Source organism: Falco peregrinus, chromosome 1 (genome assembly GCF_023634155.1).
Source record: "Falco peregrinus isolate bFalPer1 chromosome 1, bFalPer1.pri, whole genome shotgun sequence".
Taxonomy (NCBI): Eukaryota; Metazoa; Chordata; class Aves; order Falconiformes; family Falconidae; genus Falco; species Falco peregrinus.
Genome location: NC_073721.1, coordinates 112,292,170 through 112,308,120, shown reverse-complemented (window position 1 = coordinate 112,308,120; position 15,951 = coordinate 112,292,170). Strand labels below are relative to the sequence as shown.

The 15,951-nt window shown below is 37.8% G+C and overlaps 1 protein-coding gene across 10 annotated transcripts in view; it reads left to right on the top strand.

Annotated features, from left to right (window-relative positions):
• TCF12 (transcription factor 12) overlaps positions 1-15,951 on the top strand; it is a 173,912-nt gene that overhangs the window by 35,842 nt on the left and 122,119 nt on the right. For all 10 annotated transcript variants that reach the window (XM_055808569.1, XM_055808581.1, XM_055808552.1 and 7 more), the window contains exon 4: positions 12,671-12,744. In XM_055808569.1, the coding sequence (XP_055664544.1) occupies positions 12,671-12,744 (74 nt within the window). The remainder of the gene's footprint in view (positions 1-12,670; positions 12,745-15,951) is intronic.

Below are 15,951 nucleotides of genomic sequence, written 5' to 3'. Positions count from 1 at the left end.
GTTTCTAGAGGAATACGCTCTGCTTAGTGATGTCCATGTGAAGTTGTGTGGTGGAGCTCTATGTGACGTTTATTCTGGGTTGCCCTTTTACACGTGACTCTCCAGAATGCTTTCTTATATTTGGGAGGGAAGGTCAGCGCTTCTCTTTTGAACCTGTGTCAGTAATCCTCCACAGATAAATTGGGATATGAAGAGACGTTTGATGCCTTCTTACCCTTTCACAGTGTGATCTGCAAAACACTGAAGTGATAGTACATTGAAGGGTAATAATATTCTTTCTGATCAGAATATAAGAAATTCTTTCCCAAATACTGAGCCACAGCTGTCTGTTTCCAAGTGGCAGAAAATGTTTTTCCATTTTTTATTTATTTTACGTATTTTAACAGAATATGAAGAGTCTGTCTTCCGTTGAAACTATTTGATAATCCTTACAAACAGTAACATTTTATTTTTAGTGGCTGGGCACTTAAACAAATTTCGTCATATTGGAGTGTTGGAGTATGAAGAAGTAAAGTACAAAGTGAAGCAAAATCTGGAACTGTTGCCAGACTAAAAGCAGTAACATAAAGAGAACCAAATGCAGGATTTAAGGCCAACAAAATTTAAACTTAGTCACCACCCAGAAAGGCAATGTATTTAAATTGGCTCATTTTGGCAATGCTTAAGATTCTAAAATACAAAAGAGAAAATGGGCTATGGTGATTTATAGAAGAAACTTACTTGGCACATGGAACCCAAGACTTGTTTTGGCTAAAATTCAAAGTGTACTTAAAAAGAAAGAATCTTACTTTTTGTCTTTTTAATTACGGAAGAAACAGAGGGAAGGGAAATTCTTGGGTTTATTGCCATTTATTTTGAAGTCATTTACTCTTTCTCTAAATTTTGGCTAAAATTCCAGCCAGTGAACGATAAATTATGTGTGTGAGTGTTCTGCCAGCGTTGAACTTCCTGGTAACCTATTTCTACCCTAACACTGAGCAGATATGATATTTTTAAGATTCTATGAAGCTTATTGGTGTTTGATGCAATTCAAACATGCATTTATTCAGTTATTTTTCTCACAGACTGGCCTAGCATCAATGGTCCAATAAAGCCAGTGGTCCCTAAGTAGGCTGCAGGGTTTTATGCATCACCACACAGTGATGTAGTCTTTTTCTCCTCTCCTTTCCCCTCTGTTCTCCTGCAGAAATCCCTATGGTTTTAAAATATAGCTGGTCTCAGAGCTAGTGAATGCTTGAAAAGTGATGGGCTGGCTTCCCTGGCCTTTCAGGCAACCCTGACTTTGGCCTTGTCCGATCCTTGTGCTCTCATCACCTTTCTGCCAGCGCTGGTGGTGTTCTGGCCTGGTAGTGAAATACTTGGGTGAGCTAATCTGGCCAGAAACCAGAAAAGGGTTTTTTATCCTTCTGTTTTCTACTAGTTTCTTCCTGAACTGGTTTACTGGAGCCTACAGAACAGTGGTGCTGGCAAGAGGCAGGGAGACACAAAAGCTGGGCTGTGGGCAGTGGGGACAGTGAAGTGTTAAGGGAAGCAGGATGGCCCCTCTGGGTGGCAGCCAGCCCTTAGTTGTTAGTGAGATAGGCTTGTGTTTGCATACATAAAACTTGACTCATAAGCTGTTGTCTGGCAATGGTTCCTGCAGCAAAATCCCTTGTGAGGAGCTGGTAAATGTTTGCTTGCCTGTTGGAAGGCTTGCTTTGCAGGAGGAGGTTCAGTACTGCTGTAGCTTGCATGTTGGCTGGCCCATCTGCTGGGTACTGTGCTGGCAGGGCTGGTGGTGACCCGCTCTTTGCAGTGCTGGGGAATTGCAAGGGTTTTAGTATCCTTCCACTACTTATTTTTACTCAGCTGTAATATTAAACTTCAAGCGTTCGTCCAAATTTTGATGGAAAATCATTAGCTTCTGTGTAGTTAATTCTGATTAAATATCCCAAGAAATCTGTTCTGAATGTTAAGGTGTAAACTCTATGGGAATGAAGTTGTTGAGACTATTTGATGCTTTTGTAGAAGGACAGACTTTTAAAACATCCTGGGAAGAGGATTTTTTTTAATTAAAAAAAAAAATAGTTATTGATTGCTGCTTGCTTTTTGCCTATAGACTATTCAAGTTAATGTTAGGAAGTGTTTAATACTGCATTATTAATGTAGGAAAGATAATTACCAGGTAAGCGTGCTTTTCACCACGGAAAGACTGCCTACTGCATTTTATTAGCTTTCAGCATTTTCTAGCTGTAACCTACAGAACTGCTGTAACAGCATACTTTTGGGAAGCGGCAGCAATTTTTTTTTGTTTATTCAAAGTGCAACTTGTCCTCATTTAAAAAAAAGAAAGAATAGGCATGAATGCACTTTAACACCAACAGGTATGTCAATTCTAGCTATAACGTTGCTAAGAGAAGGAAGGCAATTTAATATGGGATTACTTGAATATAAATTCCAGTTCTAACTTATCCATCAAAGTTCTGCTTCTGAAGTGCGTATGGTTTCTAAGTGCATTTTATTAAGAGTGTTTTAGTTCATGTAACACTTGTTACAAGGAAAGCATCGAAAACTCACATTTCTATAAAAAGTGTGATATTTAGGATTTAAGCCAAGGAGAAATGCTACACAGTCCAACCAGACTATGGAATATTAAATGAGAAGGTAGCAGAAGAAATTGAGGAAGAGCAGTGAAGTCTTCAAACAGGGGAAAAAAAAGTCTTTGGTTAAGAAGGAAAGCTGGAGAAATCTCAACATCTTCACTACCAAACGTAGCTATTTCTGGACTCATTTACACCAGACCGAGATCCTGCCAGATTTAGTAGTTATTTTCTGGAATAGAAAAATAAGTTACTTTTTTTTTAGTTACCACAATGCTGAACAGAGTCTTAACTACTCTAGAGGAGTTAGTTCTGTGTTACTGATCCTCAAAAGATGGAATTTTGTTGTCAGCAGGTAATCTTTCCAGACTTAAAAGCTGTAACAACATGGATATACTAGCAGAAGAACATTAAAATGTGACTGATTCTGAAGTGCAGCAGAAATTAGTAGATCAGCTAATAACTTCTGGTTACGAAGGAAGAAACTAGTGAATGCAGGCGTCAGCAACTTACTATGTCATTGAGCTGTGGTGAGACATCTTGGTTCAATGGGAGAAACAGCCTCTCTTTGAAATAAAAGGAAAGAGTGGAAACATCTAATGAACAGGAACGAATGTTTTTGAGGTTTGAAGGTAAGCTAGGCTCCCTGAGACATCTCAGTTGCTGCAGTACTGCTATGTATTAGTGCAAGGCCCATTAACATCAGGCAGCAATCTTCCTTCCACCTCGTTTGTTGGTGTAAGAGACTGAACTGTATCATATCAGTTTTCCAGGCATGGTGGGCACACCATCATTTACTGCTGCTCACGCCAAGGGAGCTGTCAACACAAAGCTTGCCTGCTGCCTCAGCAGGCAGCTAACAGCCCAGGCAGCAAGGACCTTGATTCAGCAAATATTTGTGCAGATATTATGATATCTGGGACATTTAAAGGCAAATTTCTCTTTGTCAGAGAATGTAATGTTTTCTTACTTTAAGAGCGAGATGCAAAAATACCAATAACATCTCTGTTGAAGAAGTGGTTAGTAAGAAACATCTCAATGTTGAGGAAAGAAAGCATTCTTGGTGCTGGGTTTTTTTGGGGGGTGGGTTTGTTTTTTGTTTGGGGTTTTGGGGGGGGTGGGGGGTTGTGGTTTTGTTGTGGTTTTTTTTTTTTAAGGTATCTGAGGGCCCTGCTGACAGTGGAGGCTGGGGCACATCTCCATCATTTGTTCAGATTGGAATCTGGCTATGACTTTTGAAAGTAATGGAATTATTGAGAATTATTGGTTTTGGACCTCTGCAAAAGGAGAATATCTGGCAAGAGCTTTACTACATTCCAGCACTAGTTAGTACAAAATGCATACTGGAAAATTAGTCCTTGATACTGCAGACTAATGCTGAGTTTCATCAGCTCAAATTCTTCCGCTGTATAAATGCAGGTAGAGATGCTTCTTGAAAGTTTTAACAGATTACTTCAAACATTTTTTTTCTCCATGCCTAAAATAATACAAGAAAACACTTTTTGCTATAGGCAGCTTTTTTACTGAGGGGAGAGATATTGTCTTTCCCTTGAACAAACCAGCTGGTCACTTCATTGTGCTGCGGGGCAAATGGTGAAGCCTTATCCCTGCAGAAGATTCTTTCTTGGATGAAAATGAAGAAGGATGGAGGGTTTCTTGTTGATTTTCGGCAAGAGAGGGGAAAGATAATTGAGGCAGGTTGTAATAATTATCTAAGTCAACATTTGCTGTATTTATTCTATTGTTTTTTCAATGTAACTTAGAACTAGCCTACCACATCTCTGGTATAGATGAAGAGATGTGCAGAGCTTTCATATATCCATTAAGCATTCTTCCCTGTTCAAATACTGAACAGATAAACTTTTGTTTTAGCGTTAAAAGATGATGTCTAATGCTGACATGTTCCTATAACAAACACTTTCCTCAGCTGAACTGAGAGACAGAATTCTCTTAGGAAGAACTTGTGTTCACTCAACCCCTGATGTGTAACTTCTCTTTCATTCAGTAGTGAGGGTTCAGTCCTGTGGGTGAGTGTTAGATGTGCTCTTTAGAACAAGTAATTGTAAGAAATAATCTGTTTAAAGGTATGCCCTTTTTAGACATAAACCTGAAAACCTTTCAAACTTCTTTGTATTCTACATGCTTTGTTTTAGAAAAAACTTAAGATGTTAGTGTATTGTGCTTTTCACGTGAGATGCCGAGATGCTGTGCTGCGCAGTTAATAATAAACTTTAGATTTCAGTAGTGTAGGGTAGCCAAAAATTTGGTACAGACATATTATGTACCTTTGCAAAATATAGGTTTTCTTCCATGTGCTTTTAGGAAACAGCTTGGTCTAGATTTTCTGAAGATGAGACTCAGAAATCTGTGATCTTGACTGCATGTCTGTAAATATCTTAGCTCCCCATCATGGAAGTGTAAATGTAGAACTGCATTGGCATTTCCTTGGCTATACGTGTACTATAATTGCCATTTTACCTAAAGCTTAAAACCTGGCTTGCTAAGATGGAAAGGTTTTGTCTGATATTTTATTTCTCCTCTGGTTTAGCTGCATGAACTCAGAAATTAAAAATACGTGATTTTTCTCACAAATTTGTTTTTAAGTGTGTTTTTTTTTCTCTGCTTTTAAACGGTTTGTTATGTCAGAGGGTCTCTTTCGCTGTAAAAGGTTTGAGTATTAGAGCATTAATGATGATCTGAATATCAACAAAGTACTTCTGATTTGTTGCAATGGGATAATTAATTGTACGTGTACAAAGATGCATGACAATCATCCACTCCATGAAAGGATGCTGACCTCAGGTTGATCCTGGAGTTTGTTTTCAAGAGGGTCGAAGTTTGCTGTGCACCTTGTGATTACAGTAAATGACTGAAAGCACTTTTTCTTAATGTTTTTTAGACATGTTAGAAAAGCTGTCACACTTGCAGTGTTTTCCTTACTCATGAGTGTTAGCGCCTCAGTTACAACACTCAAACTGTATTGTGTCCTGCTGCTTGAATGGGCCATTTTCTGCACTGTTGTAATACAGTTGGTAGCAGTAGCTGTTGACTGTGAGACTATATTTGAATATTTTTGGCCTGGTGTGTGCAGTCTTGTGACACTGGCCTTAATTTGGTGTATACATAAATATATATATATATACACACACGTATTGAAGTGTATGGTTATATAAAGCCGTTGAGTCATAACTGAAGTAACCACAGGAAAAATTGCCCGTAGAATGGATTATTATGATAGCTAATATCTTAGGGCTGAGACTTACTTGTTAGAGCTGTTCAATCTGATACTTCATGGCTCAATACAGAGAGGGGAATAAGCAGCATGATGCAATTTAATAGCAATTTAACTCTGTGTTTGCATGTGAATAAAAGCTCTGGATTGTATCCCTGCTAAAGGCTTGATCTCTAAGCTGGTTTGCTTTATTCATGTTTGTAACCAGGGTGCTTTCAAAATACACTCTGTGTGCACACATGTAAATATTACTTATACAGGATATAATCCATGAAGATTAGCATTTTAATTTTTCTTATAGAATTTTAACCTTAAATTGGATGGAAGAATAATATTAAAGCTTGTATTGATACAAGGATTTTTTTTTTCCAGGGGCAAAGAATAGCTTTACTGTGTAGTGCTCTGAGCAGCTCTGTGGATTTCTAAGGAAGTTTCCTTTTTTGTTTTAAACTAGTTTGAATGATATTTTTTTACGGTTTTCTTGATGAGCTTATACTTTAACTGTCTGAATAAACATGCACAAGTAACAAATGTATTGCAACAGCATGTTACATATGGTATTATAAATATGCTGTCCTCTGAATTGTACCTGATGTACTTTTTCTGGCAAGGTGGGTGTGGCAATGTGCAGTTTCGGATTTAGTACAGTTTGGGTGGGAAATGCCAATTACAATTTTATTTTGAGCAGGTTGCGTTGTATTTAAAGTCTCCAGGTCGTGCCAGGTCACTTGGTGTGTTCAGTGATGTGATTTAGTCTAGGAAGCAGAGAATATGAAAAAGGAGAAGCAGGTAACTTCTGACATTTCTGTAAGAGTGCTGCTATTACAGGAATTAATAATCTAATGTTCTTAGGGAATGCATGGTCCTTATTACAATAAATGAATAGAATTGTTTGTGAAATTAACTTAAAAGTAGTAATGGCCTTCTTTTTTTTAATAGCAAATCATATTTAGGTAATTAATGGAAACAAATCTGAAACATACTTGGTAGTTATACAGGAACTGTATTACCGGTACTGACTTTTGATGTTTGTACACACTTTTTAATCAAATTAAAGCCTTCTTCAGTTTTCCTGAACCAGTGTGACTTTTTTCCATTTTCTTCTGACTTTATACAAGCTAAGTATTTTGTTGTATTAGAAAAGGTTCTTCAAGTGTACACCCCAAAGTTTCTGACCTGAGAAAATACTGGTCTTGCAGATCAGTTTCTGTATGAAAGTATAGGTTTTAAACAGCTTTCCATGAAGAGAGAATTCAAACTAATTTTTAACACCTGTTAAAAAACTTTGGTTTAAGTTTTTTAGTTATTGCCCAGGCAAGTTGTGTACTTGCTGTACATTCCTCCCATCTGAATAATTTTGTTCTCCTGAAGTTTTAATTGTGATTGCTTGTTCTGGGCATAGAAATTAAGTTTGTGTAGCATAGCTTATTGCCTGTTCTTAAAATCATTTCCACAATAACTGGCATAGCAGATGTTTATTCTTTGCTATGTCAGATAATCATGCTCTGGGGTTCTCCAGGATAAACAATGTTTCATAAATACAATTGCATTTACTTACTGCTATTAATAATCATTGTTGATACTTTAAACATATCTTACAAACAAAAATATTAAAACAAAAGCTAGTGTTCTGTGTGCAATAATAGAGATAACTGATGCCTCCTCAGGGTGGCTTTGGTCCTTGCAGCGCTTTGTTGCACTTGTTACCTACCAACTTCTCATGGCAGACATTTACAACCTCAACTCTCATGGTTATAAACCCGACTGGGCAGGTGGGGAATGATATTGAAACTAACAGTTAAGCCTGGGAGAAGTCTCACTTTTAGACCACGCGATGGATTAAGTGTTCAATCTGTGACTCTGTGGTTCAATACAGGGAGGGGAGTGAGCAGCATCATGCAACTAAATAAAATTTCCTCAGTAAGTTTCCTGAAGGAGTTGTGGAGTCCTCAGTTTGTACCAGACAGCTCTGAGTCAAGATAGTGTTTCTGTGACACATCCATAGCACTTACATTAATCTTCTCTGGAGCAAGAGGTACACAAAGGGACACTGCTCTGCTACTCCCACTGGTGCCTCTAACAAGCGAGTCTGTTACTAGGGGGGCAACTTTCTTTTTTGATCTGGAAGGGCGGGGGAACTTCATATCCATATGCCGTAAGGGAATCGGTGCGTTCTCCAAGAAACAGTATGGCTTGAGATTTGAAGTTTCTCATGATCTTATTGTTTTGTGGGTTTTTTGTTGGGTGTTTTTTTTTTTGGTCTTTTTAAACACACTTAAAGTACTTCCCTTTGCCTTTCCTTTGGGGGTGGGGTGGGTGGAAAGCGCTCTATTTATATAGTTTGAAATTAAAGTGGTTGGTCTTTTACCTAATTACAGTGTTGCATCTGAATTGATCCCAATGGCACTTGAGTGGTTAGACTGTTCATAGGTTGCCTGGGTTTCATTTCTATTCTCAATTTGATTAATGCCCTTAGCTTTGTATATATTAAGCCTACCATATGACATCTACTAGCAAAGCATCTTTTTGGTTTGAGTGTCTTATGCTGTGTTCTCGTCTCCCTGGGTAACAAGTGTGTGGAACTGTATCTTCTCTTGTTTATCTAGCTTGCAAATTTCAGGTACTTTGTTGGAATATAAATGATTTTATTATGTTATTAAAAATATTATGTCTACTATAAAATGAGAAATATTTTCTATATGGAAGCAACAAGAAGAGGCTGAGAACTAGCCTTAACCTATTGAAATTTATTTTTTTTAATTGATATAGTACTTTTTCATCAAATAGTATTTCTCCTTGCACCCCCTTACTGGAAAGTCTAGACCTAAAATTCAATTTTGGGTTGCAATTTGTATCATATTTCACAATAGACCTTTGCAATATAGGGTCTAATGTTAGATTGATTTGTTTGGGTGTCTAAGATGCAAAATACAATCAACACTGTTTTGGTTTGTGCTCTAGGTTTTTTGCAGTTGATTTCAGTAGTTGAATCTTATCTGAAGGAATATCATTACTCTGAAACAAAATTGGATAAAGAAGCTATAAAAGGTAGAAACTCATACCTTGAGTACCTAGTGTGTGATTTTTTTTTTTTTTTTTTTGTGTCAAATCATTTATCAACATCATAGCAGATGGTAACCCTAAGAAGTATATTATTTTGTTTACACGAACTTTAGGACATTTGTCTCTTGAAATAAATTTTAAATATGGTTGTCTTATACCAGTAAGAACAACTTTCATTTCAGTTTGATTGTAAGATCCAGGTTTTTTATTAGATGAATGTTTGGACCTCTTTCTTCAGAATGAATACATACGTTGAAGTAATGAGGCAACAGGTTTCTTCAACTTTTCTTCTAGAAGAGCTTGAAATGCTCACAGTGCCATCTTAGAAGTGGCATTAAGCAAAGTCTTTTTAGAATTCGATGCATGAAGCCAGAGAGCATCTTCACGACTGCTTGGCCTGGCCTTCCTGGAGTGAGTGAGGAGCACTGAGGTTCTCCTGTGACCTGGCGGAGTCCCGGATTTGGGCAGTGCTCAGCCTGGGATGCCCTGCCAGCCCTCCCTGGGCAGCGGGAGCAAGTGCGGTGGAGGTGCCATGTAAGCCAGACGCACAGGCTGCCAGCTGAACGGCCCAAGGATCCAACTTAACGAATTACTCCCTATCTAAACTAGCATGTCTGCTATAGAAGTAGCTGATTTCGATTGAGAACTATGAAATCAGCTCGTGAGTCATGTCAATTACTTTTCGTGCTCAATGCCTACTAAAAAAAAGGAAGTGAGGTTAGACCCTCATCCTGCTTCTGGCTGCATGTGTCTGTGTTATTAGACCTTAGTAACAGGCAGTTGTTGAATTTTCCCCTTTTTTGCGTTGCCTGAACAGAGTGAGATATTGCAGCCTTTCCCAGTGCAGCATGTTTTTCAGTGCTCTGCTAGCTGTCAGTTTTCCTGTGCCCTTTAACATCCGTGATGAATTAGTGGATAGTGGAATTGGACACTGCGTTTCCTTGTAGAAGGGGTTATACGAAGGTGGTGATCCCCCTAGTTCCTCCATTCCATTTTGTGTTTCCCAGGAAAATGCTTGAACCCTTTTGATGACACTTCTGCTTTGAGACTTCGTTGAACTTAAAATCATAGGTGACTCCTGTGTTCCTTGTTACTGAGTGTTCCCTATTTTGGGCTTACCACCTGTCTGGAAGGTGTATCTTATGCTCCTGCCATAGAGGGCTACCTTTGGCTGTATTAAAGGATGCGCTGGTTGGTTGTGGCCAGTCTGCTAGGGTTTGCCTGGGTCTCTGCCTCTTTCAGCGTTTGGTTGTTTTGCATCTGCCACTGGTGGAAAAAACATTAGTGTGCAAACCAGAACAAATTCCTTGAGCGCCATTGTAGACACGTACTTGATTTCCTGGTTGAGTGTTGCTGGCTAGCCGGTTCTCTGCTTGTTTGGGGTGTGCTGTGTTGATGGGGACTGAGGGCAGCAGGGGTGGTGTTCCAAGTCAAATCCAAATGTTGGAGTAAATCAGAGTGCCGGTGTTCTGTATGCAGTGTATGAAATTTTTCCTTGTAGCCTTTAAGGAGCTTCAAAAATGTGAATGCATGTGCCTCGTGTGCAAATTCTGATTAAAGGGTAGGTCTAGATGCAGCCTGGTTTAGGCTTGTAAGAAAAGAAAAGAGATGCTGCATGAAAAGGAGGAAGAAGACACCTGGCGGAAAAAAAGGAAGCGTGTTGATACTCCTGACTACTCTAGCTAACTGTACTGGGCTTTTTTAGAAGAAAGAATCCTGAAAGCTCTTTAGAAATTAATTTTCATCCCCGTATTAAACCGTTACATTTTGTTTTAGAGTGGTTTCTTTGAACAATTCATTTTCATAATTCATATGGTAGATTTAAAGTGAGAGTTTTTAATTATACATGTGCTGATTTAGTAGTACCTTAACCTATGTCCTTATGTCCCACTGGCTCAAACTTTTAAAGGAGTAACATGTTTTACTGGTTAGGAGTCATGCACCTAAACACTCTACACTTAACCATTATTTCCTGACATATTTCCTTATTTGTAAGTGGGTTGATACAAAGTACTGTCTTAAACTTTCCCAAAGACACTGTCTTGCAGTAAGATAGTGTTCTCTTCACCACTGTGCCCCCCCCTCCCCCCCCTTCTCTTTTTTCTCTTTTGAAACTAAGGCAATGGAACTTGTTATGATAATCACTGGATTACTAGCGCTGTTGTTTCTGGCAGAAAAGAGTCAATTGTGCCAAAAGATTACTTTTGCCTTTGTCAGTGCCAGCCACCACTTTTTACTCAGCTCCTGGACCAGTTACAAGGAAACAACAATGCTGTCAGCTGCAACAGGCACCAAACTTCCACAAAATGCTGGCTCAACGTAGTTAGTGGTGGGTTTGAATTTTCAAAGAGTGTTCTCCAGCCTTGAGTATCTTCCCTGCAGTACACAAAAGGTGTCTAGGCTTTATCTGGGTGATGGCACTGTTCTCTCAGTTTAACAGGCCTTCTGCATGCTGTCTTTGTCAAAACGGTATTTTTAGCTTCATAAAACACATTTCTTAAGGAAATTATTATTAGAATACTGTTACTCCATAGGTAATTTTATTTATAAATATTTACATTATTTCCTTCCATTTTATCCTGTAGCATGGCCGGTCTGAGAGAGATGTGTGAAAATTTTAGAGTTGCAATATAAAGTTAGGGTTTAAGGATGATTATATGGAGGACCTTGCACCCATTTCTTATAAATTATAACTTATAAAGCTTCATAAATAGTTTATACGTTATATCATATGAAGAATTTATGCTCTATATCAAAATTCTTAAAGAGACATTTGGGTGACAGGGAACTAATTTGTGCTTTGTAGGCCCAAGTGTGTGTAAATCTGCAATTTAGGATGGAGGTGTTTCACCTGTTTAAAAAAAAAAAAGTCTTGTGATACAGATAATCAGAAACCTAATTACTAATTACCTTATCCTATATGAATGAATTGGCCATAGGGATTCATATATTTTAGTTATTTTGGAATGTGGTTTAAAGATGGTTTGACCAATTAACTTTGAGTAGGAAGTAATTGGAGAAAGTGTTGGCAACAGTATTTCTAATAGTTGGCTAGATAATACATGGGATATATATTCTGATCTGAGTTTAAAGATCACCCAATTTTTCCTTCCCCTTTCTCTTGAGCTGTAACCTGGATTTGCATAAAGGGAACCGATTCTAAAAGAACCGTTAGAGTTAAAAAAAATTCCTGTTTTAGTAAAGCAGACACCACAAGTCTGTGGGCGCTTTTTTTTTTAAAAGACATTGAAATATATCCAGTCTGTCTTGCCTTTTTACCCCCTTATGCTAAAGTACCTTGCATGTCATATAAAGACCAAGTAGGGGAAATAATTTTGCACATTTTACGATACTTAAGCAAGACACGAGAGCAAAGACTAGAGAACAAGTATGTGTTTCACAGTATGTGTTGCAATATTCTATGCTTAAGATGCAGGATAAATCAGGCTGTGCAAAAAGCAATGCTAACATCGTTGTGCTTGTTTGTTACTCATGCTAATTTCTTATGGATTGGGTAGGGCAGACACTGCAGATTGGCAAATTCTTGACTTTTTATGCTCCTGTTTTCAACAGCTGCAGGTGTCCAAATGAGTAGGTTGCTTTGTAGCCAGCTTCATTAAAAAGGAAACTGTTCATCTTAAGTTTTGGTTTTAGAAATACAGCTTTAAGTGTATGGAAGCGGATGAATTTGCTTTAAGTGTATGAAAGTGGGTGAATTTGCTTTCAGGTTGCATCAGAGAACATTATGCTTTTGCTGTCTTTTCTTATAGGTCTGTATTTTTCTTTTTATTGCTAGGTATGGATGAGCGAACAGGTGCCACATCCTGGGGAACAAGTGGTCAGCCAAGTCCTTCATATGAATCTTCAAGGGTAAGGTTCTCATGTAATAATTCATATTAAAGTTTATGGGAATGTACAGTGAAAATTAGCAGATGATTTGGCAATGCTTTTGGATGGTAAGCTCCTTTAAATACACAAATTATCATTTTTTGAGACTTCAATGGCTTTGATATGCTGCAATAGGGATTCAGATTTCTAAGGCTAAAAAACATATGTGAAGAATTTATGAAAATAAACTATATATAACTGTATACTTGAATGATGAGCCCAGGTTTTATTTACCTTATGGTCAGAAAATGAAAGCAGAAGTCATGTTACTTAAGAGCAGATTCATTAGCTAAGTGTAGGGAATGCTTGCCTCTCCATTAATATTAGCCAGCTGTAGTATGTGCTGTGTCACGGTGTTGGAGAGAGGCTTCTCTTTTTAAATAGAATCCTCCTGTTTCCATTCCAACTTCATCCATCCTGCTTTTTGAGCTAAAGGTTATTGATAGTATCTAATATTCAAAAATAATACTGCCATTTTAAAACCTCAGTGATCAAAAGCAGGCTTTCCCTGTAGTAAATCACATTCCCTTTCATCTGCTCAAGTTTCTTTTTATGAATATCTGCTCCCTAGAAGGCCAATGAGCTAAGTACCTAATGAACTAATTACTAGGAATACACAGTATAGCTGGTGGGCCTAGTCTAAATGATCTGTTCTAATTGCAGTACCCCTGAGCCAGCGAGTTGTGTTAGCTCTTGCACCTTGGCAGCTTTCTCTTGCTGTGGAATGGAACGAGTTGGCAAGGTCTGGATGTTGTTAAAGCCTCTGTCTGACTGTGGAAAAGAGCGTTAGGAAGATTGGTCATGAAGTCCTAATTTTTCCATCGATCATTGATAAATGAATTATGATAATGAGATAGAAGAACTTTATGGGTTGCACAAGTGTTTCTGTGCAACATAGAAATTAGGCATTCTTTTAAAACATCCTGCATAATCTGAGGCATGAAGCCCAGCCTTTTAGATGCTTTTTCTATATTTGAAATGATGGAATCTTATTATACAGCTTTAAGTAACTTGTATTCTTCTTGTCTGGTGTTTTGATACTCACTTATGATGTTGCTGATCAATTTTAATCAATTATGAGTTAAGCTGACCTAACTGGAATTGGAGCTTGTGATTCATCAGCTGTGTGGCTATGTTAATCACTTTTTTTTTAATGTTAGAGCGTCAACCAGCTAGCATTCCAATAATGTCAAGTCAGGGTGCCTGGTGTGTGGGTCTGTTTTGGTTTTTTTGGGTGGGTTTTTTTTGATTTATTCTTGGGGGGTTTTGTGCTGGTGTGTGGTTTGAGTGTGTTGGTTTTTTCTGTGTGTTTTGTTGTTTGTTTTTACTATAACTGAAGATCATGACTAGGAAATTTAAACACGGGTCAATAACGAAATCCTCCACAAATTATACCCTAAAGTTGGTAATAAAGGCAGATGTCAGTGCTCTAACAGAGGTATACCAGAAGTTAGAATCATAGGAAGATTTGGTATGTATCATTGAGAAAAGCAAATGTAAATGAGCGATGTTAAATTCTTATATGTGTCAGAAGTCCATCTCCCCCTATTGTAAGCAATTGTAACTTGGACATAAAATAGTTTATATTAAAAAAGAGAGACACACAGAAAAAAAAGGAAATATATCCTCCTAGCAAACAATCCTTGCTGAATCATAATTTGTTAGGACAGTTTCAGCTGAAGTCAGTTGGACTCCAGCCACAATGAATAATATATTGTTAAGAGTTAATGGAATCTATCCCCACAATGTTACTGAAGTATTTCTTCCTCTGCTGGGTAGGTGAAGAGGATTTTTCCTCTTAGATGAAGCACCAATTATTTATAGCTTGTGATGGGGTTCTTTTGTGTTTGCTTTTTTTTTTTTTAAGAAAATATGTTCCATTTTGTTTAAACTGGAACATACTGTTTTAGCAAGTCTTTCTTAATTCAAGCTAAATATGTTATAATGAAGTATTTTAGAGAACTGGCAGTTAATGCTGTCTGATTATTTTTTTTTAAAGTTAGAGAGTTTGAAAATACTGACATGTAAATTTATTTCCCTATTTCTATTTGTGGCTGAATGTAATGATTTTATAGCATGGTTTTATGTACATCAGTATAAAATTTAGAGAAGACTGAACACGTGCATAAAAACTTCCCCGATTTATAAACTGAAAATGAACTAATCAGTTTCACCTCTTACTTTTGTCTCCCAAAACAATGTTTTGTATGTTTTGCCTTCTCTTTTTTTTTTTTTTTTTTTTAAAGTTTGTTCCCATAGTGTTGAGGTGGTAAAGTTTTCTTCACTTCAATAGATGATTCTTTTTTTTTTTTGTTTGTTTAAAGGCAGCAGAAATCTTATGAGGGGGAAAACACCCCAATAGTCCTAAATTCTAGTGAAAGATTATTATAATTAAGTATTTTTACAAATGTTTTCCTACACTAACTTTTTTTTGGAAAACCTGCTAAATGATATCAATTTAAGAGCCAGTCTCATGTTGGCAGAGAAGGTGACATCAGACTGTTCGTAACATTTCTCCGTGGGGTCCGCTTAGAGTTGTGAGCTGTTGGCCCCGCAGCCCTGAAGCATCAGCACAGCAGCAGTTCAGGATCACTGACCAGGTGGTAGACGCTGGTTTTACTGGGAAGCCTCGTGTTCTTGGGGTGTCTCAGGAGGCGTCAGCCTCTGGTGCTGGGCTTTGAAAGATTATAGCACGCCTGTGTCTCCTTGGTTTTACCTAGTGTATCAGCTTCATGCAGTGAGGAATAAGGTAGGCCTGTCCCACAGGGTCAGCGTGGGTGTTCTGCAGAATCAGTGTGAAGTCACTATCTAAAGGAATTCGGAAGGTTTGGCCGAATTTTATGAATCTGTTATTCATAGTAGATCTCAGCCCAGGTCTTCAATACACCTAAAAGTTGCATAGTGGGAGGGGAAGAAAAGCCAACTTTTTGTAGGGGCCCTGCATGAAGCAATAAAGAATGCTTTTCTGGGATATAATTTAAATGACAACAGTTGTTTGTTGTGTGGTTGTTGGTTTTTTTTGGTTTTTTTTTTCAAAAAAAACCCTGAATTCCTCTTACAAGAAAACTCCATTCCTATGTTTCCCCCCAAAACATGATAAACACTAGAAATGCATACAATCTGTATATAGCACTGGTAACGGTTAAGAAGCACAGATTAATTCATCCCATGGCTATGTTCTCCAAAAAT